Genomic DNA, 24,799 nt, shown 5'->3' with positions numbered 1-24,799 from the left:
ATTGAGTCGTGATTATAAGTAATTAGACTTTGTACATGTATCTCTTTTAACAAAATAACCATGTTCGATGTGTATAACATTTATTTTGTTGACATATGACTGTGTATTACATGTTCTAATTAGAACAGGCTTCACAACAGGTAAAACTTAAAATGTTATATCAGATAACGCACAGTCAAATAATAATTAAGTTCTCTAAGTTGTTAATTAGCAAAGTTCAGTTTTCAAAATACTTAATTAGGATAATTGTTTTAACTTAAATGTGAGGATATTATTCTAAATAATACATACCTGTTACAATTTGTCCTGGGTTCAGCACTGAAATTGGGTAAAATTACTGGACTATAAAGGGAACCTCGGTTCAAGACAGACTCGATCGTCGACAACGCCATCAGACGCGGAGTGGCAGGCGGGGGACATGGCTCAGCCGAATAAAGGACGCATTTGATCGACGGCCACGGCGGTAATATGTGGTGCATATTGCGCCTGGCCTTGGAAAGAAAGAGAGATGGAAATAAGAGATGTGGGAGATGAAGAAGTGGAATGGAACTCTCAAAGGTAAAATGTCGAAGAAGACAGTTCCAGCTTCCTCTGTTCGTCAGGGTTGGCATTGCTGAGTCCACAACGTGATTTATGCCTCCTGAGTTTGTCTGACGTCCTCCTTTTGAATGCAGAAGCCAAATCTATTGTTCGACGTACAGAAAATATCTAGAAGAATATCATTAATCCAGATATTGCTGTTTTCTTCAACGATATATATATATATATATATATATATATATGTATATATATATATATATATATATACATATATATATATATATATATATATATATATATATATATATATATATATTGCAAAAACCACAGGGAAATTAAAGTCGGAATACTAAACGTTTTCGTGTATTACGACATCCTCGTAATAGACGAAAACATTTAGTATTCCGACTTTTAATTTCCCTGTGGTTTCTGCAATATTACTTAGTCACGCGTTATTGTGATTATTTTTGCATATATATATATATATATATATATATATATATATATATATGTATATATATATATTTATTATATATATATATATATGTATATATATATATATATATATATATATGTGTGTGTGTGTGTGTGTGTGTGTGTGTGTGTGTGTGTGTAGTACCGATCTACCGACTACCGAATGTCAATCGGTAGTCCCAGCTCTGTGTATATATATATATATATATATATATATATATATATATATATATATATATATATATATATGTGTGTGTGTGTGTGTGTGTGTGTGTGTGTCTGATTGCAGACTTTTGCGTAGAATTGAACACTGAGATTCTTGTACCAATGACACAAATATACATACATAAATAATAGGGGAGGTCACATAGTGTTTATAAAGTTTGAACACTAAGTTACCTCCCCCTATTATCTATGTATATACGAGTGTATTTATGTCACTGATTTGCAATGCATCTGACACTTGATAATGTACAATGTGTACGAAACGTCGTCATTATAAAGAAGAACCATCCGCTGTTTCACTATACTTTTTGACAAAAAATCTCAATGTTGAATTCTATGTAGATATCTACCATCAGAAAAATAGAAAATCTCAGTAATAATATCATTAATGCAAAAAAACAGCTGTGTTCTTCAACCAAATATGTTTAAAGGAAAACCTGCTGCCCAAATATACACATATATGTATCAGTAGTAATCACAATAAACGCGTGACTAAAAAAATTGCAGAAACCACAAGGAAATCAAAAGATCGGAATACTAAACGTTTTTGTCTTTCAAGACATCTTCAGAGTACAAGGAAGAATAATAGAAGACACTATATATACAGAGATAAGTAAGAAAATGGGTAAAATCACATCAATATCTATGCATAATCTATATGCAACTACAGGCCAATCAGTTTGACATCGGTTATAGGTAAAATGCTTGAATCAGTGATAGCTAATAAAATCAGAGATCACATCGAGAGACATAATTTGATTCGTGACTCAAAGCATGATTTCTCCAAGGGTAAATCATGTGTGACTAATCTAGCTTTTTACACAAGTATACAAGGAAATAACAATGATAGTTACGATGTTATTTACCTTGACTTTAGCAAAGCGTTCGACAAGGTGACCCAGCAGAGACTACTAAATAAAGTCAAAAGCCCATGGCATAGGAGGAAAAATGTTTGAATGGATTAGAGCTTGGATCAGTGACAGGAAACAGCGGGTCACCATAAATGGTGTAAAATCCAAATGGGGGAGTGTTTCTATTGGAGTTCATTATGTACAGTCACTCAAAAAAATATCGGTTGGTGGTTTTTGGTGTTCGTGGGAGACGAGTGAAACAACAGAATCGATGTTCCTGTTCAGTTGGTAGTCGTGACAGAGTGGCGCCCTACCTTTTTTCCCTCATTAAAATACGTGGTGTAGAATAAGCATTTAATGCGTGAAGATGTGACAAGATTGAAAGTAATTATATTTGCACCGACAAGAATTGTTAATATTTTATTGTTACCGAAATTACACACACGCACACACACACACACACACACACACACACACACACACACACACACACACACACACACACACACCAGAGCGTACGCAATATATATTGCCACACCACATGTTTTCGGCTTAGACAACATTACAGTTTCTCCTGTCTACATGGCAACCCCTACCCGTTACTCCATTCCTCAACCCTCACTCTCCCAGAGGGGCAGCCATTCGCTCTATAATAAAACACTCCACAGCTCCTTAGCAGTTGACAGGCGGTTTCTTCCAAGTAATATAACATTTGTATATTATATAAACTTAAATATAATCTTAATATTTTAGATGTCTTCAATGAATTCTGTTACAATGAAGACGCACATTTATAAACTACAAAGCTATGAGAAACACTGGCGCATTGATACACAGGCGTACCAACAGTTTCCAAGTCTTTTGAACAATGTGTCAGAGTTTAGCGTTTACTTACGTCCATTTCCGTACGATTTCTTACCGATACTTTTTTGAGTGGCTGTACATAAACGACTTGGACAACGGGATTAATAGCGATGTTAGTAAGTTTGCGGACGACACTAAAATAGCACACCTAATTAGGTCGGGAGAAGACGCCGGTATTCTGCAGGAAGATCTTAACAAATTGTTCACGTGGTCGGTGAAATGGCAATATCTCAAAATACAGCGTGTTAGACGTAGAGCTACACAACCCTGAAAGCAGGTATAACTTAGATAACACCTTTTTCAGAGAAAACTGAGTGCGAGAGAGACTTAGAAGTTCTAGTGAGTCCGGACCTTAAAACCAGGAAACAGTGCATTAGCACCATGAATAAAGCTAACAGAGCATTAGGATTCATTGCTACGACAGTTACGAATAGAAGTGCAGAGGTAATTATAAAACTATGTGGCGTTAGTTAGAACCATCCTTGACTATGCGGCACAGTTTTGGTCTCCGTTTTATAGAATGGACATCAATTCACTAGAATCAGTACAGAGGAGAATAACCAAAATGATACATCAGCTCAGAAATTTACCTTACGAGGAGAGGCTTAGGCACCTTAACTTACACTCTCTAGAAAGACGCAGAGTGCGGGGTGATCTAATAGAGATGTTCAAGTGGATCAAAGGCTTTAACCAGGGTGATGTAAACAAGGTCACCATATTAAGACAACAGGGCAGGACTCCCAGTAATGGGTTTGACTTGGACAAATTTAGATTTAAGAAGGAAATAGGCAAGAACTGGTGTACTAATAGGGTGGTTAACAAATGGAATAGACTTAGTAACCATGTAGTGAGCGCTGAAGCTGTCGGTTGTTTTAAGAAACAGACAGTTTTATGGATGGGGATGACAGGTGGTAATAGACATGGAACTGCCTAGTGTAGGCCTTATGGTCTCTTGCAGTCTTCTTCATTTTCATTTTTGTATGTATGCACTTCGGTGGCTGTCGTGCACAAAATGTTGATGTGAGCTTCCCTATTTTCTTACTTATTTCTGTATTTATAGTGTCTTCTATTATTCTTGTACTCTGAAGATGTCTTAATAGACGGAAACGTTTAGTATTCCGATCTTTTGAGTTCCCTGTGATTTTTTAAAAAGAATATATATATATATATATATATATATGTATATATATATATATATATATATATATATATATATATATATATATATACATATTGGGGTTGGTTGGTAGGTACAGGATTCAATCCCTCTGCTTCATTTGTAATCAGTGACATGAATCTGTTTCTGTGGCAGGCAACAGTTCTTTTGGAGGAGGGTTAGAAGCTATTTTTCGCCACACTATTAGTTCTTATCTAAACACAGAAAGCATTATATATATATATATATATATATATATATATATATATATATATATATATATATATATATATATATATATATATTTTTTTTGGGGGGGGAGGGGGTGCGGGATTTGATCCCCCAACTCCATCTGTAATCAGTGACATGAAACGGTTTCTGTCTTGAGAGAGCATCGAACTCGCTGCCGCGCTGGAGATGGCCTTAGCCATCCCTACGTTGTGGAATCAGTAACATCAGCCCATACAAACGCAAGAGGCAGGAACTGTGTTTTCCCACGCTTTTCGTTTGAAAGTTCCATTCACTTCCATCTCCCATACTTATCCTCCCCACCACTCTCTCGTGTCCTCTTCCTCTCGCCCTGCTTTGCGCCACTACCCCCGTTTCTTCCACTTCTCTCTCCGTTTTCTTTAGCATTGTTATGTTCTTCTCTCTTGTTTTCGCTCATTCTCGCCGTTTTCTTCCTTCCATATTTGTTTTATGCCCCATCGTCATGTTCCCACTGAGTCTGCATTTTAGGATGAAATATTTCAGACTGTTTTCGCATGATAGTTATTGTCATTGGCATCAGTTCTGTAGCTTATCACTGCCCCCTTTCTGATTTGTCAGTGGCCGATATTCGGGGATCATACAGAATGAGCATATTCCAAATGTGGGTAACAATCATATATAGCTGGATGATGAGAGTTTGACTTCTCTAGTCAAAACATCGTACATCTCTGGAGTCTTATATGTTTTCTCCAAAGCAAATATACAATACATCGACGATTATACCAAGATCTTTTCTTCGTCCTGCATTTAGGTTACATTTTTTTTAAACAATGTTATCTATATTGTGTGGATAACTTTGATTCTGTTTCAGTGACCCTTTTTTAGACCATTGCTCTAAATTGGCTAAATATTTTAATGTCCAGTTGATTTTGAGCAATTTATATAAATTCAGCACAGGTGATTATCATCGTGAAAGATGGATATCGTAGATTTCAGTACATGGTCCAAAGGTACTCAAAAACAAAATCCTGAGAAACTCATTCATAATGACTTTCTAGTTTTACCGTTCAGAACAAATTGATGTTTACGACTGGTCATTCAGCTATTCGCAGTCCACTGCTCAGCAGAGGTCTCTTCCAAACACTCCTGTGAGTTGCACGACTTTGCCAACTTCTGCAATGTCACCCCTGCAAACATATGCTATCATATATTGTCTCTGTTTTGACTGGTCTTCTTCCCTCCCGTCTCGCAGCGCCCAGTCAGTAGCACATTAGCTCAATCTGCTGGCCTCTTCTCTGGCTAACTTTCCTGTCCAGTTCTACTTCAGCTCCTTTATCGCCTTCATAGTAACTTTCACTGTTCTGCTTCCTTACCTAATTTTCCTCTTCCATTCTCTCGGCGTTATTCCTAACCCTAATTTCTCCATTCTCTGCACTCCCTAAGTTGGTCACATCACCATCGTTATTTTCGAAATTGTATCCACAGATCATAACAAGGATTGTACATTGTACATTTACCAAACATTTTCTAGCCAATCGTAATAGGGTCTTTTATTTAATTTTCGTGGTCTTTGGTTTGTTTTAATATCTATACAGTACTCTCCAACTTCGAGATTCTCGCTATTGATGGTAATTATTTTACGTGTTACATTGGTGTTATCCTTTTTCTTCTTCAAACCTAGATAATTACACTCTTCAACCTCTTCGAGATTCTCACCATCGATGATAATTGTTTTATTTTCAACTTCCACGCACATTACTTTGGTTTTACTTGTATTCATCTTCAAATGGTTGGTCAGACATTTGCAACTTCACATTAGGTTATCGCTCCTTCCATACGATGCGATTTCAGTTATCTCGTAATAACCAGTATACATTTGTTCAAAGTTCAGATGTATCATATCTATCTCGCCTTAGTGTGAGATAAAGTGTATTTGTTTCCATATCAGTCGCGCAGGAGCGTTTAGTCTGAATACGTGTTGGCTATCACGTACCAGAAAGTTGTCTGCTTAGTGATGTTCGATCTTTATTTAGCGTTTCCACAATGTTTCCTAAGGTTGAGTTTGGAATGGCAGGACCGTAGTTTTGTGACTTCAGCTTGTCTCTTTATTCTATTACAGAAGAAACGTTTGTTTATTTCGTTTTCTTGATAGTTGTGATAAAGTTTTTTTTTATAGTTCATATTGGTGTAACAATTTCGTGTTACACTTCCTTCAATACTCGCAAACAGCAACCGCCAGACCCAGTTATTTTGATTAACTTGGACATTTTTCATTTGTCATCCAATGTTTTCCTCGGTCACATTTACAGACGTACATTTGTGCGATCAACCTTGTATAACAGAAGTAATGGGAGGCCACAGGGTGAGGTGGGCAGGACACGTGGCAAGAATGAAGAAAGTCATTCCGGGACAGCCAGCAGGAAGACAGTCTTCAGAAAGTCTTCGAAAGGAATGGATAAATGCCCTTGTGGAGGAAGATGTGATTGAGGCTGGCGAGGACTGTTCTTCAGGGAGAGTTGGTTCAGTAGCAGGCCCGTCTGGCCTCCAAGCCATTATAATAAGAACCTAATTGACTGTATAAAATATCACACATATTTGAATGTTCAAGTTGACCACTGCAGACATTAGTGGGCCAATGAGATTTTATAACATTTTCTCTGATGTAACATAATGATAATGGTAATAGATGATTTATAATAGAATAATATTAATGATAATTATGAAATTATATAATAATAATTATAATAATAATAATAATAATGATAAAAATGATAATAATTGTAATAACAATGCTAATAACAAATCAGCAACAACAAAAATAATAAAACAATTATAATAATAGTGATGATAATAATAATTGTAACAATAATAACACATATAGCTATTGTTGTGCTATGACCAGAGTAGTGTTTATATAGTGTGGCGATTTTCATCATTCACATAGTCACTTATAAATCCCCGGGCTCTCCGTGTATTGTTTGAAGTTCCTTCCATTGTTGACAGCGATTCGCTTGCCAATGTTGTGACCAGTTATCAAAACATAACTGTTCTGTCGTGTGGTCCCGCGTCCACTGTCACGGGGTTGAACACAAGCTCTCTACCCCACCCCACCCCCATCCGGTCCAGACAAGGCGACTCTCATTTGAATAGTCACTGCACACGCATACCCACGCACGTTAAGCAAAGGTGTTCATAACTTTCATTAACGAAGTTGTAGTGCATTTGGTGTCGAGTACACCTCGAAGACTCCGGTTCGACCACCAGCGAGTATCAGTGACTGCCACTCACCCTAGTCCAAGCACACAAAGCAGAGGTAACGGTTTCAGCTGTAGGTATGCACCTCTTGGCGTACGTAAGTACAGCGGTGGTTAAGGTTGTACTTCATTTTTAAAATCGTAGGCGTGGATGTAGACGTGATAATATCACCTGATGCTGTTAGTGAAACAAAACGCAAAACCTTTAATTCGTATTCCATAATGGACTTTGGTATCCACGGCCACGCTGCCATTTTCTGATCACTCAAGGTGGTACAACGTACAACCGCTCGATACTGGGTAGATTGAAGTCAACCAGGGCAAAGCACACTACTTTGATATTAATGTACATCGATCTCACGACAGTGGATTGTCCTCTTCGTAGGCCATCTGAGTGTAAAGTAGCTGCTGCCAGGTGCCCACGAACAAGAGCGAAGGTGGAAGCTGTCGAAAACACACAGTAAAAGTGCATAGGCAGGTGTACGAATGACGATGTTGTGCCGCCAGCTGTCTACTCTAGTCCTCGACCGTCAGCGGTCTGTTGTGTTCCCGCTATGGGTGTGGGGACGCTGAACGCCAACTGTATAGTACACAAGGATTGCGGAACGCTCTTTCGACAAAGAGGGTTTACTGACACTTCAGAAGTAAATCACCAAAACCACTATGGACAGTAAGTACACTTGAGTGATAATATTGTCGATATGCCATCAAATGTCTGTAGTATATACTAAATTCAAGTATAAAATAAGGAGATGGGATAGTGCAAGGCAGCGTACCAGGAAACGTTTCCATGACATCTAGTTTTCTGTAATGATTTCAAAGTTTTTATTCCATGCAGGTTCCATACAACTTTCTGAAAAGGTTGTGATCCAGTATTTAATAATCAAGTGCTTTTAATTATAACGGAGTCGTCTATATTCAGTGTTGTGCAGTTGTGTCCTTTGTTAGGGAAAGGGACGCCTTACGCGTCTTTCATGTTGTTACCATGGCTACGGGACGCCTATAATGTGACGTCACATCCGATCAAAACATTTGTGTTCAAAATGGCGACAGGACTACATCTTGAGCAATATCTTGAAAGTAAGTAGAGGGTATAATTTCTACTACTGATGATGTTCGAGACTTCTTGGGCTGTAATTTTCAACTGTTACCCCCAAGCTTCAGGATGGGTCTGTTTGGATGTCATTTTTATGAAAATACATTTGTCCGGTAGTTGTACCCCTTTCACCCTTTAGTTATTTATTTATTTGGGGTCCTATTATATACACGAGTTCCGTTTTGATTGTCTCATATTCTAAAGAAATATAAAAAATGTGAACTCACTAGAAATATAGTGTCATTCGGCAAATCAACAGTTATGTCCAATGGATCGGCAAAATGCGGGTTCCAACGCCCTTATATGATGCTTTATTCCGAATTTTCCGTTCCGTTTCCATTCCCCATTAAAATGTATCCTTATTTTGGACGGCTAATTTTCTTTTTTTATCATTCCTGCATATATATCGCAATTTATGTTCAGTACTTACAATTTGAAGTTATAAGTAATATTATGTCAAATATCTTAAATATGGTTTTTTTTTGTCTTCCAAATCAGTTGGGAACATATGTAGGTTTAAGGTATAGATTTAGCACTTGTTCATCTGTTCCTTTTAAGAGCCATCATTGTCATGATTGCATCCCCAGATGGAATTGCAAAAAAATAAATTTGGATTGAAGAAAGATAAGTTTTATGTGGCACAGGGTTCAGTTAGGTTTAGTTAGGTATAAGCTAGATTAATAATGGCTTATCTACTTTCATGGAAACAATACTTTCTGTAATCATTCAGAATTGGCTCAGGTGGAACAGATGTACAAGCACCCAGTGCTGAGGTTTTATCTAATATCCTTAGCCTGTTTGATCAATCGGTCAATCTGTTGCCCCTGGTCTCTTGCAGAAGACCTGCTGCCTCCAGGAAATTGGGCCTCTGGGTGGGACCATAAGTCGTTTAGAGAAGAGATGGTGCTTTAATGCCCAGCCTCCAAGAATGAAATCCTTGGACAACAAGGAGAGATACCCTTCCTCCAAGCCGGGAGATAATACTCACAGGAGCTATCCAAGAAGTCCATTAATGGACACATTTTATCCCTACCTCCCCAGGAAGGTGCTGTCCCTAGAGGCCAGTACCAGGTCTTTGGACTGGGACAGAGAAAATAGCTTGTGTGAACCATTAATATTCAAGATTTAGGAACCATAGCCAGATGTTATTAGGGTAGAGCTATCAGTTTGCTATTGTATTGATAGTATAAATACACAAAACTGACTATGCTTCTTATCTATGTACAAAAGTTTTCAGTTTTTTATTTTATTTTATTTATTATTTGTTTTATAAGATCAGTCTTACTGAAATTGTTTTCAATAAATAATTGCAGCAAACAAATAATAATACCTTAGTATTTATGGCAAAATATGAAACATTTGTTACAAGGGTGAGCTTTTCATTATCCGCAAGGTGTCAAGATGGGAGGGACATCAGCAAGATGGTTTTTGAATGGGTGAAGTCTGGGTATATACTTTGACTTGACAACCTCCTTATAAGGGGTAATCAATCTGTTGCTACAGGTTTTCATAGTAGCTTAACCTCTTCATTACAAGTAAAATATTCACATGCACATCAGGTTGCCTGATGTATGATGATGCATCACATTACATGCATTACAGAATATAAAGTTACTGCTGTTATACTTGTTCTCTTTCACCCAGAATAAATATAACGTCACAGAAAACGTGATCTAACCTGATCACAGAACACAGGGGTCACTCAGCTGCTACAAAATAGATGCAGTTAGGAAGCTGACGCCAGCACCCTCATATACCCTACTTGTAGCTCATGATGCATACATATGTGTCATTGTATTTAAGAGGTTAAGGCACAAAGAATTGTAAGGGGTAATGGTGTCATTGTATTTAAGAGGTTAAGGCACAAAGAATTGTAAGGGGTAATGGCTTTTGGTAGATAGATATATATGTATGCATCATGCTAATTTGAAGTAATATGAAGTCTGACCTTTTTACTTGGTCATTTTAAAGCCATACAATGCACATCAAATAAAATGTGATCCACCTCAAGTAGTCTGCCATTTTGTAGTTTTTGCTACCTTAAAGTGATATCATGTGTCTTGCATTCTCCTGTTGCACTGCCATATTGCATTACCTCACTTCTGTTTTACTGATAGAAAAAGCTATTTTCATGACTGAGGAACTTGACTCCCTTAACTTGTGAAATCTCAAGAACACGACTCCTCGACTTGACATGTATTTTTATAGGAAATCTCAAGTTAAAATCACATGACATTTCCAGGAATGCATCTGTCTTGTAAACTGAGATTACCTGTAAATATTAAGAAAACCAACTCACCAGTTGGTGGTGTATTCATCATGGCAAGATTAGGAGATCATATCATTCAAGTGGAACTCCTATTGTAAGGTTGTTTGTTCACATTATGAGCTTGAATGAGAGCAATATCCATTAAAAATTCAAGAATATCTTGATTGGAGTTCAAAGCCCAATCCAGGAACTAAGTATTAGCCAACAAGGCTGCAATTCCAATGATGTGAGGAAAGGTGGAGGTTTTATCTCGTAGGCAGAGGTTTATATTTTGGAAATTCTTTCAGGTCTTGAGAACTTACCAACAGAATTACAGCGCAACTTCCACTTGATGAGAGACCTTGACCAAAGGTCTCAAGATGTTATGCGCAATGTTGACAAAGTAAGTATAATTTATATATTTTTATTGTACAGTTTGTATTGATGGTATTTGGGTTAACTGTTTGGGATCTATGAGGGGCTTACTTCAACTGAATGACATTGCCAAGCAGTAGCGAGAATAAACATTAGTTGAATATATGCATCAAAGGGTTAATCAAAATTATTAATCTGTTGATGACTGCAGGGGCTTCCTTCTGATGAAAAGTTGCTTGCCAGAATAAATGTGAGATAAAGATTAGTGTGATTTGAGTTTATAGTCTCTTCCTTCCCAAATAACATTTCTTATTTATATAAGTTTTCTTCTTGTATGTATATCTATATATCCAACACTTATAATTTCACTAAGATTTAACTTTATATCGACCATATAAAATAGCTTTATAGAGAAGTTGGCTCTTTATTTAATGAGTGGATTATATTCACTAGATATAATGTATTAAACCATTGGACGGAGTAGGTTTGAACATGACTGCAGGTATAGGTCAAATGAGTGAACTATGTCAATAGATATTCTATCTTGGTCAAGGGGATAAATGTATGTTTTATCGATTCCCTTTAGTGATCTAAACACTTCTGTCAGGTCACATCTTTCTCTAATTCTTTCTATGATGTCAGTGTATTGTTTTTAATCATAATAAATTATGCCAATAAAACTGGTAACCAATTTAGTTGCTGATTTTTGTTTTCTCTGTCTTGTTTCTATTTTCTTCATACAGAGACCACACCTATTCCAATTTCAGGCATATCTGGCTTTCTTTTGTTTTTATTATCATCATCATCTTGTCATCCATGTAGTGAAAAGCTACTTTTGTTTATTAGATGTCTGTGTTTCACTCAATTCTGCTGATGTGTTTGTCGGGTGACAAGGTATCTGTGATCTGCATTTCCAGATCTTTCTCTTCTTTTGCTTTTGTAATTGAATTATTTATTTTTCAGTAATTCATTGATTTTTTTTTTTTTTTTTTTTTTTTTTTTTATATACAGCACCTGTAAATGTGTAATGCAAAATAGACATTTGGGAAAGGATGCTAAGAGGGAGATTGTATGAGGGGATGATTATGCCGTTAGCACTGTATGGGGCAGAAACATGGAACATAAGAGAGGAAGAGCTTAGATGTGTTTGAAATGAAATGCCTGAGAAGTATGGTAGGGATTACTAGGCTGAATAGAGTGAGAAACGAGGAGGTGAGAAGGAGAGTGGGGATGGAAAAGGAGCTGGGAGATAGGGTTGATGAAAGAGTATTGGGATGGTTTGGACACATGGAAAGAATGAGTGAAGATTAGTAAAAGAGGTGTGGAAGGCAGAGGTGGAAGGAGTGGACATGAGGGGGCAACCAAGGATGAGATGGTTGGATTTGGTAAAAGGGGCATTATGAAAGAGGGGAAAGTCTGTTGGGGAAAGAAAGGAGAAGACAGATGATAGGGATGAGTGGAGAATAGTTATGTATGGATGATTCTATGATACATAGAAGGGAGTGGGTGAAGGATGGGGAGCGAAGGAGTATATATAGATGATTTTTTGATACATCCTGAAGGGATTTCTCCCCCGTCTACTCTTTTTCTGCATGAGGGGACGGAGAGGGGGGGTGCTGTCAATTAAATAAAGTGGCCTTGCTGCATTGCTTCTGACCCAGGGCAGTGGGCAAAATGCAAGGATGATCCATCATCCAGGAGGAGCCAAGAGGGAGGGAGGGGTGGTGAATGGGAGTGGAGTATGTGGGGATGAAATGAGTTGGAGTGGATTTATGCCTTTGACTTTGGCTACCTCTCTTGTAACGGGGAAAAAGCCCTTGCTATATGTATGTATGTCACTAGCATGTTAAAAATTTTGAAATAAATCACTAGTTGTAGTGATGGTAGCAGGGAGGACTCCTAAATCTGGAGGCCCTGTGATGTTTTTTTTGCTTGGGTAGTGGGCAGGAGTCAGGGATGACCCATAATCCACAAAGATTTAAGGTGAGAGAGAAACAGGGTGGGAGTGAGTGTGTGCCTTTGTCTTGGCTACCTCCCTAATATGTATATTTTTTTTATCTGATTGATCTGATCATATTTTATATTTTTCTAACTGGAATTGGCTCCGGGTATTTCATGATACTGTAGATTATTTTTCATTCATTGTGTCTCCAGGTTTTGTTATGGTACTCAAAGTCTTTTAGATTTCAGATGATTACCTCACAAGTGTGCGGGAGATGTCAATGGAAAAGCGGTCAGAGCAAGTGAGCACCATTCAGAAAATGTATAATAGAGCCAAAGAATATTCAGACGACAAAGTTCATTTAGCCATACAAACTTATGAGCTGGTAAGTATTGTGGCTATTCTTTTGTCAGAGTGTGTGTTTTATAGCACAATATTTACATAATGTGTACAGGTAGAGGAAGACCACTTTACCCTGGATTCAGATAGTCTCTAGCAGGACACCCACAATTCCCTGGTAACAGGCAACAGTCACTGGATTGGCCAACAAGTCACTTACGGTAAAGATATTGTATTGTGTTGTTGTTGGGTTAAGGCTAGAATATGTCAATGTAGGATGAGGTGTTTGGTGTCTTCTGTGTTGCGATTGGATGTGGAGCAGTTTGCTTCTATGGCCAGGCCTATTCTGTGATGGTATTATTTTAAAGCTGGATGGTGGCTTGAATGCAGTTATAGTAGTGTGGTACTTGCTTGTTGTGGGAGGGATTTCTCTGTAAGGGTGATGTTTGGGGGAGTATAGTATGGGTAGTTTTATGGACAGTTTTGGAATGCTTGTTTTGTGATTATTTTTGTATGGCTGTGTTGCATGGTGCAGATAGTAGAGCTTATTATACTTATTATTTATATATCTTCTCAACTGGGGTATTGGCTGCATGCATTTGTGGGATTAAAAGCTGTGCAGTAGCATGCAGCTGATACTTTAGGGTCTAAATTGGGTGCCCCTACAAACCAGAACCACACATTTTGTCTGTGAAAAATTATGCTACTTTATTATACTGCGACTGTCCCTCCATTATGCAGTCACCCCACTCTTAATACTGTCCTGTACCACTTCTCTGAATATTCATTTCCTTTTTTGCTGACCCCTGTGGTAGGGGAGAAAGAATACTGCCACCAAGTGTTCCCACTTGAGTTGTAAAAATCAACTAAAATGGGATAGGACTAGGTAGCCTTCTTTCTGTAGCCCCAGAGGGGACATTCACTTAAAAAAAAGGGGGTCTGGGAGTTTTCCAACCAGAACCCTAAGGTTTGGGTCTTTAAATGTGTGTAGATGTAGTACAGATAAGAGTAAAAGAGAAGAAATAGGCATTATGTTTGTGGGAAGAAAGATGGATGTGTTGGCATTGAGTGAAACAAAGTTGAAAGAGGAGTGAGTTTGAGTGTAGTTGGGAGGGTGTCAGGAATGAAGAGAGGATGAAGTAGTGAATGGGTGGTTATACTAGTAAATGAAGAGATGGGTAAGCATGTGATGGAGTGGAAGTTTTCTCCAAGGTTAATGTGGATGAAGGTGAAACTGGGAAAGGAGATGTGGGTCTTTGTAAGTGCATATGGGCCTGGTAGTGAGAAGAGTGTAGAGCAGGGGTTCAACTTTTTCTCGTTAAGTACCCCCTGAGTTATAAGATCATCTTCCCAAACCCCCAATAATCTGACAATGAAGAGAATGGTAATTTATTGACTAACTCATTAAAGTACAATAATTCTGCAAAGGATATTATAAAATTATTCAAATTTTAATGACTTTATTCAGAAGAAACATCAGTATTACAAATATTTTACATGATGGTATCTGGAATAGTAAAAGAGAAACTTTTCTATAACTATATATATATATATATATATATATATATATATATATATATATATCATATGAAAATGAAACACAGTTATATCATACATACATACATATACCAATGCTCGCTTCTTCTCTTCTACAATTGAAAACACCAATATACCTCATTTAGGCCAACAAAATGTGCTGCAGACAGGGGCAACAACTCCGATGTGTATCAGTGTGTGTCGGCTAGGTGACTGTCCAGTCCACGTAACCGTCTCCCCACCCTCACTCACAGTTGCTGTTTTAAAAGTAAACCGACACAATAGTAAAAGAGAAACTTTTCTATAACCATATATATATATACACATTATATGAAAATGAAACGCAGTTATATCATAATATGATATAAGAATCATCAATACGCAATTGAAAACACCAATATACCTCATTTAGGCCAACAAAATGTGCTGGAGACAGGGGCAACAACTCCGATGTGTATCAGTGTGTGTCGGCTAGCTGACTGTCCAGTCCACGTAACCGTCTCCCCACCCTCACTCACAGTTGCTGTTTTAAAAGTAAACCGACACGATATGGCGCGCCTCTTCATTACACACACACACACACACACACACCATATTCAACTATTGGTAATCAACACTGTTAATTTAGAAACCAGCGTAGAACAGTGAGATTGAAGGAACACACACTGCTAGCACGGAATTTCATAATCCACAACTACCACTATTTAAAATACGTTTTTTGTCAGCCATCTAAGTACCACTAGAAATCTTCCTATGAATCCCTGGGGGTTCGCGAACCCCAGTTTGAGTACCCCTGGTGTAGAGGAAAGGGAGGATGTTTTGATAGATTTAAATGAGTGCATAGAGGGATTAGGGGGAAATGTTAGTGTAGTGGTATTGGAAGGTCTCCATGCTAGGGTAGGAGATGAACCAATAGACAGTGTGGTTGGCAAGTGTGGAGTTCCATGAATTTTTTTTATTAGAGATTTGATGGTAGAGATGTGTCTAGAAAGAGAGTTCATGATAGCAAATAGTGTTAATGAAGAAAGTCAAGCATAAGTACACATGGAATGTGGTAGATGGGGCTTTAATGGACTATATATAGCTATAACCAGGAGAAGAGTAGGAAGAGTTTTGCATGTATATGTTATAAGGGGAGAGAGTGGGGGAATATCAGATAATTTTTTGGTGGGAGGTAAGTTGAGAGTGGAGGATAGATGGAGAAAGAGGAAAAGGACAAAACGTAGTGAGATGGTTAGAGTAAACTGCTTACATGAGAAAGGAGAAGGAGTACAAGAAGAAGCTGAGAGAGGAGTGGGAGGGAGTGAAGGATAGAGTAGAACTAGGAGTGTAGAAGGAATGGGGATGTTTCAAGTAGGAAGTCACAAGGTGTGCAAAAATGGTGTGTGGAACAAGGAGGACAAGAGGAATTAGAAGGGAGGGTAGTGAATAGTGGGATGATGAAGCAAAGAAGGTTGTAGAAGAGAAAAACGAGCACAGATTAGTTACAAGATAGGATGAGAGAATCATATGAGAGGTACAAAAAAAAGAAGAGAAGTAAAGCAAAAGATAAAGGAGGCAGAGACGGGAGCAGATGTGAAATGGGGTAAGAGTATGACAGAAAATTTTGAAAGTAATAGAAAGATGTTTTGGAAAGAAATTAAGAGAGGAAGGGGATGTGAATCAAGTAGAGAAGAAAAGGTAAAAGGTACAGATGGAGAGTTGATGGAAGAGACAGCAGTAAGAGGAAGATGGGCAGAGTATTTTAGGGAGTTGCTCTATGTAAAGGAGGATAGGGAGGGAAAGGTAGTTGCAATGGGAAGCGCTAAGAAAAGGAATGTGATTAACGAGGAAAATGGAGGAGAAATAAGGAAAGATGAGGTGAAAGTAGTTATTAAAACGATAAGAGCAGGTAAGGCACCTGGGTTACATGGGTGTCATATGGAGTGTCTAAAAAAGGGAGGTACAGTGGTGGTCGACTGGCTGGTGGGGTTATTTATTGTTTGTCTAAAAGAGGGTAGAATGCCACAGGACTGAAGGAGTGCCTGTATAGTTCTGCCTTACAAGGGAAAAGAGGACAAGTGTGAGTGTAGTGGTTTCAGAGGGATCAGTTTATTGAGTATAGTTGGGAAGGCTTATAGGAGTGTTTTGATTGAGAGGATTAGGAGAGGAACAGAGAGAATGGTGAGGAGCTGTGTTGGTTTAGGAGAGGTGGGGGATGCGTGGATCAGATTTTAGCGGTGGGGCAGATGTGTGAGAAAGCTTTGGGAAGAAATAAAGATGGTTTTTGGGCCTTTGTGGATTTAGAAAAGGCTTATGACAGCATAGACAAAAGGGCACTCTTGGGGATATTGGAGACATGTGGGATACGGGGGCTGTTAAGAGCAGTCGAGAGTTTTTACGAGGGTAGTAGTGCCTGTGTCTGAATTAGAAATGGAGAGAGAGTGAGTGGTTTGATGTAAAGGTGGGACTTTGCCCGTGATGTGTCATGTTGCCATGGCTGTTCAGATTACACATGGATGAAGTGGTGCGAGAGGTGAATACAAGGGTAGTGAGCTGGGGATTGGAGATGGTTAGAGAAAATGGAGAAAAATGGGAGATGAGCCAGTTGTTGTTTGCTGACAACACTGTGCTTATGGCAGGATCAGAGGAGGAGATTGGTAATAGAGTTTGGGAAGGTGTGCAAAAGAAGGAAATTGAAGGTAAATGTGGGTGAAGGTAAGGTGATAAGATATACAAGGGAAGGGGATGACAGCAAATTGGAGGTGATTATTAAGGGAGAAAGACTAGAGGAAGTGGATAGCTTTTGATATTTGGGGACAAATGTTGCAGGAAAGGGAGGAGTGGAGATGGAATGTAGATTTAGAGAGGCAAGTAAATGCTTTGGGGATTAAAAAGTGTAGTAAGAGATAGACAATTGGGAGTGGATGCTGAGAGGGGATTGTGTAAGGGGGTGATTGTGCAGACAGCACTGTATGGGGTAGAAACATGGAACATAAGAGTGGAAAAGTTTAAATGTGTTTGAGCTGAAGTGCCTGAGAGGTGTGGTGGGAATTACAGGTTGAAGAGTGAGAAACGAGGAGGTGAGGAGAAGAGTGGGGGTGGAAAGGGAGTTGGGAGATAAGGTTGTTGAGGGTGTATTGGGTTGGTTTAGACAACATGGAAGGAATGAGTGAAGAAGGATTAGTAAAGGAAGTGTGGAAGGCAGGTGGAGGGAGTGAACATGAGGGGGCTACCAGGGATGAGGTGAAAGTGGCATTGGGAAAGAAGGAAATGTCTGTTGAGGAAGAGAGAAGACAAGATTTGGGTGAATGGAGAATGATTGTGTAGGGATGATGCTGTAATGCATGGGAGTGGGTGGGGGATGGGGGGTGAGGGAATATGTGTGAATGATATTTTGATGCAGCCCAAAGGAATTTCTTCCCATCTCCTTTTCTGCATGAGGGGATGGAGAGGGGGGTTGTTGATTAAATGAAGTGGTTGTGCTGTGTCTTGCTGCATTGCTTCTGACCCAGGGCAGTGGGCAAGATGCAGGGATCTGTCACCCAGGAGAAGCCAAGAAAAGAGGGAGAGAGGAGTGGTGAATGGGAGTGAATAATGTGGGGATGAAATGGGTGGGAGTGGATATCTCTCTCTCTCTCTCTCTCTCTCTCTCTCTCTCTTTTTTTGTTTTTTAAGTCGCCCCTATGAGGGTACAGAGAATAGGATGCCTAGTCCTCTCCTCCATCGTCGCCTTTTACAACTTAAGTGAGAACACTTGGTGGCAGTATTCTTTCTCCCCTACCACCGGGTTTGCCAAAAATGAAAATAAATTTAAATTTAGAGAAGTGGTACATAAGAACATAAGAATGAAGGAGACTGCAAGAGACCATAAGGTCTCCACTAGGCAGCTCCGTATCCATCACCACCTGTCAAACAGGACAGTATTTAGAGTTGGGACAGCATAATGGAGGGACAGTTGCAGGATAATAAAGTAGCATAATTTCTTTATGAATAGAGATTTCCTCTAATACACACAAAATGATGTGTGGCTCTGGTATGTAGGGGCACCCCATATAGACCCTAAAGTATCGGCTGCACGTTACTAAGTGGCGGGGTCGCTGATAAAATTAAGTGGCCTTGCTGTGGATGTGCTGTGTCTTGCTGCATTGCTTCTGACCCAGGGCAGTGGGCAAGATACAGGGATGACCCATCATCTAGGTGGAGCCAAGAAAAGAGGGAGGGAAGGTAATGAATGGGAGTGGAGTGGGTGGGGATGAAATGGGTGGAAATGGATTTATGCCTTTTGACTATAGCCTCCCTTGTTAAAAGGGAAAAGCCCTTGGTATTTGTATGTATTTTTCTGTCTTGATGAGATGGATGGATGGGGTGAAAGGGGCTTTGGGGAAGAGGGGAATGTCTGTTGAGGATGGACGGGAGAGGACAGAAGATGGGTAAATGGAGAATGGTTGTATATGGATGATGTTGTGATGCATGAGGTGGAATGGGTGGGGGGATGGGGGGTGAGGTAGTATGTGTGAGAAAAATTTGAAGCAGCCCGAAGGGATTTCTCCCCATCTCCTTTTCTGCATGAGGGGACAGAGAGGGGAGTCGCCGATTTAATGAAGTGGCCTTGCTGTGGATGTACTGTGCCTTGCGACACTGCTTCTGACCCAGGGAGGGTGGAGGGGAGTGGAGTGTATTAGGGATGGAATGGGTGTGAATGGTTTTTATGCCTTTGTTTTTTGGCTACCTCCCTTGTAAGGGGGAAAAAGCCTTTGGTATATGTATGTATGTACGTGTATTTCTTATGATTTGATTTTATCTTCTTCTTTTTTTTCCCATTTAGTTGGTTGTAATTGTGTTATGTAATGGAATGGATGGGTGGCACCCAACTTTGGAACACAGGATAGGCATGGCCACTGAATCAAATTGCTCTAGATGTATATACCCCATCCTACACTACCTTCTCTAGCCTTACCCTGACAACACAATATCTCTTACCTGTGTGACATGGGGGCAAATATTTTGGCTATTTCAGATTACTTAGGAACCATGAGTCTCCTTCAAGAGAGACCTGGGGCAATGGATGGATACACTGATGGACAGGTGCTATTAAGGGCTCTAGATTAACTGTATGCCTACTGTTTTCTAGTGTTGTTCCATGGGGTAGGTTCTGCCCATTAATGTTATATTAGGGTAGTTTTTATGTGTCCCGTTGTTATTCTTAATGTTTTTGTGCAGTTTGTAAGGTATCTGTATGTTTTGTTGATTGTAAGGAATCACAACAGGAAAATTTAGTCAGATGTGGTTCTTACAAACTTTATAGATATTAGAGCTTCTTTCTGATGACAAAACCTGTACTTGTTGATCTTAATATCTTTATTTTCTTATTGATTTTCACTGTATTCACTGTTAGGTCCTTCATATGTGCGCTGAAGGACATGTGAGTGTCAAAAGTAAGGCCCAGGATTTTAGGGCTCTTGTCTAATGTATTTCATATATTTATGTATATTTTTGATAGGTTGACAAGCATATACGAAGACTAGACTCAGACTTAGCCAAGTTTGAAGCAGAAATCAAGGAGAAGGCACTAAATAACACTAAGAAAGAGGAGGAAACTGGAACAAAGAAGAGTGAGTTTATTGTTTTTCCCATTGAAAGGTTGCATTCATATTCTGTATATATTAGTTGTATTGTCATAAAGTGAGTGTTGATTATGTAAATCAGTCTGTCCATAGCTTCAGACCTCTTGCAAGAGACCTGCGGTTTGGATCATTAAGAGAATAATGATTATTATTATCTAATGCAGTGGTTCCCAACCTTTTCTGGCTTGAGGCACCCTTGCCAAGCCTTTCAGAAGTCCCTGGCACCCTTATTAGAAAATCTAAATTCTAGTTTGTCAGTATTTTGTTGATTCAACATCAGTGTAACAAAATTTTGTCCCTGGATAATATGAAAATACTCATCTTTACACTGATGCTGCTTTAATGAACAAAAATGGATGACAGAGAGAGTTGGTAATACGAAAATTATTTTTGCCCTGAATTTTGGCAGCACCCTCAGTTGATCTCATGGCACTCTTTGGTGCTGCGGCACACTGGTTGGGAACCACTGAAAGATGGGTGTATCCCATCACAAGGTCACCAACCTTATATGGGGGAAAAGGTGGTAGGGTCATCTCCAGTAATGAGAAAAGCATGCCCTTTTGTAACTGTGTTAGTGCTAACATCAGTGTTGATTATGTTGGTGGGAAGAGGGTGGTTAGTTGGGTGTTCCTCTTAGTATATTTACCACATTTTGTAATGGGGACTGGAAGGCAGGGTAGTAGTCTGCTGTAGGCATTAGGTGGAGGTAAAAAAGGGGATCAATGCAGTAGCTTCAACTGCCTTGTCAGCCCATTTGTATGAGATGGCACTCAATAAATGGATACAAATTTGAAGTTTGAGATGTGGATGATCCAAGAGTGGATTTTGTGGATCATTGAGTGGGTAGGAGTGAAGGATTGAGAGTTTCCAGAGTGTTTCATGAGTCAGAAATGATGATATAGTGTGAGGGTGGGGGGTTATTTATCTAACTAATGTAGTAGATTGAGAGAAGCAAGTAAATGCCTTGGTGGATTAAAAAGTGTAATGAGAAATAGACATCTGGGAATGGATGCTAAGAAGAGGTTATATGAAGGAGTGATTGTGCCGACAGCACTGTATGGGGCAGAAACATGGAACATAAGAGAAGAAGAGAAGGAGTTTGAATGTGTTTGAGATAAAATGTCTGAGAAGTATGATAGGGGTTACTAGGCTAGATAGAGTGAGAAATGAGGAGGTGAGGAGAACAGGGGTGGAAAGAGGGAACTGGGAGATAGGGTTGATGAAAGAGTATTAGGATGGTTTGGACACATGGAAAGAATGAGTGAAAAAAGATTAGTAAAAGAGGTGTGGAAGGCAGAGGTGGAAGGAGTGAATATGAGGGGGCATCCTAGGATGAGATGGATGGATTGGGTAAAAGGGGCATTACAAAAGAGAAGAATGTCTGTTGAGGAAGGATGGGAGAGGGCAGAAGATAGGGGAGAATGGAGAAGGGTTGTGTATAGATGAGAAATTTCTCCCTGTCTTCTTTTCTGCATGAGGGGACGGAGAGGGGGGTCACCGAATTAATGAAGCGGCCATGCTGTGGATGTGCTGTGTCTTGTGACACTGCTTCTGACCCAGGGCAGTGGACAGGATGCAGGGATGACCTGTCATCCAGGAGGTGCCAAGATGAGAGGGAGGGAGTAGGGTGGAGGGGAGTGGAATATGTAGGGGATGGAATAGCTACCCCCCGTGTAAGGGGAAAAAGCCTTTGATATATGTATGTATGTGATATATAAGAAAGGAGTAATTGTTATGAGATCCTGTCCTCTCTTTAACTCCAGCTGTCATAGCTTTAAAATTGCTTGTGGATTTATCTAGGGCTACATTAGCTCTTTTCTGAATGTTGTCTAATATTCATGGAATGCCTGTACAGCAGCAGCATTTATTAGATCTTATCTAGGTATCCTAAGGGAAAAGGGGACAAATGTGAGTGTAATAGTTTCAGAGGGATTAATTTGTTGAGTGTAGTTGGGAAGCCGTATGGGGGGGTTTTTAATTGAAAGGGTTAGGAGAGGAACAGGGAGTAATCAATGAGGAACAGTGTGGGTTTAGGAAGGTAGTGGTTTTGTGGACTAGATTTTTGTAGTAAGAGATATGTGATAAAGCTTTAGCAAAAGGTAAGGATGTTTTTTGGGCCTTTATGGATTTAGAAAAGGTTTATGACAGGGTAGACAGGTATGTACAGTGGAAGGTATTGCAGATATATGGGATTGGGGGGAGCTGTTAAGGGCAGTCAGGACTTTTTAGAAGAGTAGTAGAGCATGTGTTAGAATTAGAAATGGGGAGAGTGAGTGGTATGAGGTAAAGGTGGGAATGTGTCAGGGATGACATGTCACCATGATTGTTCAATGTGTACATGGATGGGTTGGTGCAGGAGGTAAATACAAGGGTAATAGTTGGGGATTGGAAATGGTTAAAGAAAATGGAGGAAAGTGGGAGGTGAGCCAGTTGTTGTTAGCTGATGACACTACACTTGTGGCAGGGTCATAGGGGGAATTTGGGAGTTAGTGACAGAGTTTGGTAAAGTGTGCAATAGGAGAAACTTGAAGGTAAATGTGGGTAAAAGTAAAGTGATATGATGTACAAGGGGAGAGAATGGCAGCGAGTTGGAAGTAATTCTTAAAAGGAAAGAAGGTGGAGGAAATGGATAGTTTTAGGTGGGGTTGCATGTGACAGGAAAGGGAGGAGTGGAGGTGGAGGTAGATTGTAGATTGAGAGAAGCAAGTAAATACCTTGGGGGGATTAAAAAGTGTAATGAATAATAGGGATTGGGAATGGATCAAAAGAGATGATATGAAGGGATGATTGTGCCAACAGCACTGTATAGGGTAGAGACTTGTAATTTAAGAGAGGCAGAGAGGAAAAGTTTGAATGTGTTTGAGATGAAATGTCAGCTTCATAAATTTTGGGGAAAAGGATGAGGTGGAGTTAAACTAGCTCTGGGTGTTGGGCCCTGTTGTAGAGGTGCCATGCTTTGTTGTAATGCCTTTTGACTCAAGTAGTGTGGCGTGTGACAGAAATGACCTTTTATCCACAAGCTGCAAATGTAAGGGAAGGGAGAAATGGATCATTTTTGATGTGTGTGGGGTTGGTGTGCTTTGACCCAGCCACCCCCTGCATAAGGAGGAAAGGGCCTTTGATATGTATACACCATTATTTGTATCCACTTGGATGTGCTGTGTCTTGTGGTCCTACTTCTGACCCAGGGCAGTGGACAAGATGCAGGAATGACCCATCATCCAAGAGGTGCCAATATAAGAGGGAGGGTAGAGGGGAGTGGAGTATGTAGGGAATGGAATGGGTGAGAGTGGTTTCTATGCCTTTGTTTTTTGGCTACCTCCCTTGTAAGGGGGAAAAAGCCTTTGGTATATGTATGTATGTATTTGATAGTTACTAATTATAAGTAACACATACCCATTCACTCCAGAAGGACGAAAGAAAAAAGAAGAAAGGGGGAAAAATAAGAAGCGAGGTCATCAGTCAGATGAAGAAGATCCTCCACAAAAGGGAACAGGCCGTAAAAACAAGAAGAAGAAGGCTGAAAGTGATTCAGCAATTGCATCAGTAATAGCCCACCCGTCGGATGTAATGGATATGCCTGTCGATCCCAATGAGCCTACATATTGTTTATGCCATCAAGTATCATATGGAGAAATGATTGCCTGTGACAAACTGGATGTAAGTATACTCAACATTTTCTTGATATTAGAAGTAATCATCAGAACCTGAAATCAGAATTAAAACCACACACCACTGAGCATTTTATTACATGAGGTTTATGTTACCTTAGACACTCCTTATGAGCATGAGCAATTACCTCCCAAAATCTTCCAGTTTACTGCATACATCATTGTCAAGTATGAAAATGTAATATTAAAAGCCCAAGCATTGTGACATAATTCAAGTAACATGCGCTGCTTAATTCATTGACAATGGTCTTTTCAACATATAAAATGCTTAGAGCCGTATGGAATGCGTATCCAAAGTGTCATGAGCATCACATTGATAGACTGTTCAGTGGTATGGGGTTTGAATTATGGTTTCAGTCACTTTTCATTTCGCCTTTTAATTAGAAAGGACATATGGTGCATATGGATAACA

General features: G+C 39.4%; 2 protein-coding genes across 5 annotated transcripts in view; one reads left to right on the top strand and one right to left on the bottom strand.

Annotated features, from left to right (window-relative positions):
* The window catches only part of Ing5 (inhibitor of growth protein 5), a 48,885-nt gene that overhangs the window by 21,145 nt on the left and 2,941 nt on the right, over positions 1 to 24,799 (top strand). Inside the window, exons 1-5 of one of the 4 annotated variants that reach the window (XM_076198759.1) lie at positions 7,501 to 8,244; positions 11,227 to 11,321; positions 13,477 to 13,620; positions 20,593 to 20,704; positions 24,126 to 24,376. In XM_076198759.1, the coding sequence (XP_076054874.1) occupies positions 8,238 to 8,244; positions 11,227 to 11,321; positions 13,477 to 13,620; positions 20,593 to 20,704; positions 24,126 to 24,376 (609 nt within the window). In that variant the 5' untranslated portion in view covers positions 7,501 to 8,237. Of the gene's footprint in view, positions 1 to 7,500; positions 8,245 to 8,528; positions 8,655 to 11,226; positions 11,322 to 13,476; positions 13,621 to 20,592; positions 20,705 to 24,125; positions 24,377 to 24,799 lie in introns of those variants that run through there. The other 3 variants (XM_076198757.1, XM_076198756.1, XM_076198758.1) reach the window with 3 other exon arrangements.
* Positions 15,615 to 24,799, bottom strand: part of how (protein held out wings) — a 211,299-nt gene continuing 202,114 nt past the window's right edge. Inside the window, exon 11 of the mRNA XM_076198753.1 lies at positions 15,615 to 15,633. The gene's annotated coding sequence lies outside the window, so the exon portion shown is untranslated. The remainder of the gene's footprint in view (positions 15,634 to 24,799) is intronic.

The sequence above is a fragment of the Oratosquilla oratoria genome, chromosome 15 (genome assembly GCF_046742065.1).
Source record: "Oratosquilla oratoria isolate Oo_2021 chromosome 15, ASM4674206v1, whole genome shotgun sequence".
Lineage (NCBI taxonomy): Eukaryota > Metazoa > Arthropoda > Malacostraca > Stomatopoda > Squillidae > Oratosquilla > Oratosquilla oratoria.
This window is presented reverse-complemented; position numbering and strand designations above follow the sequence as displayed.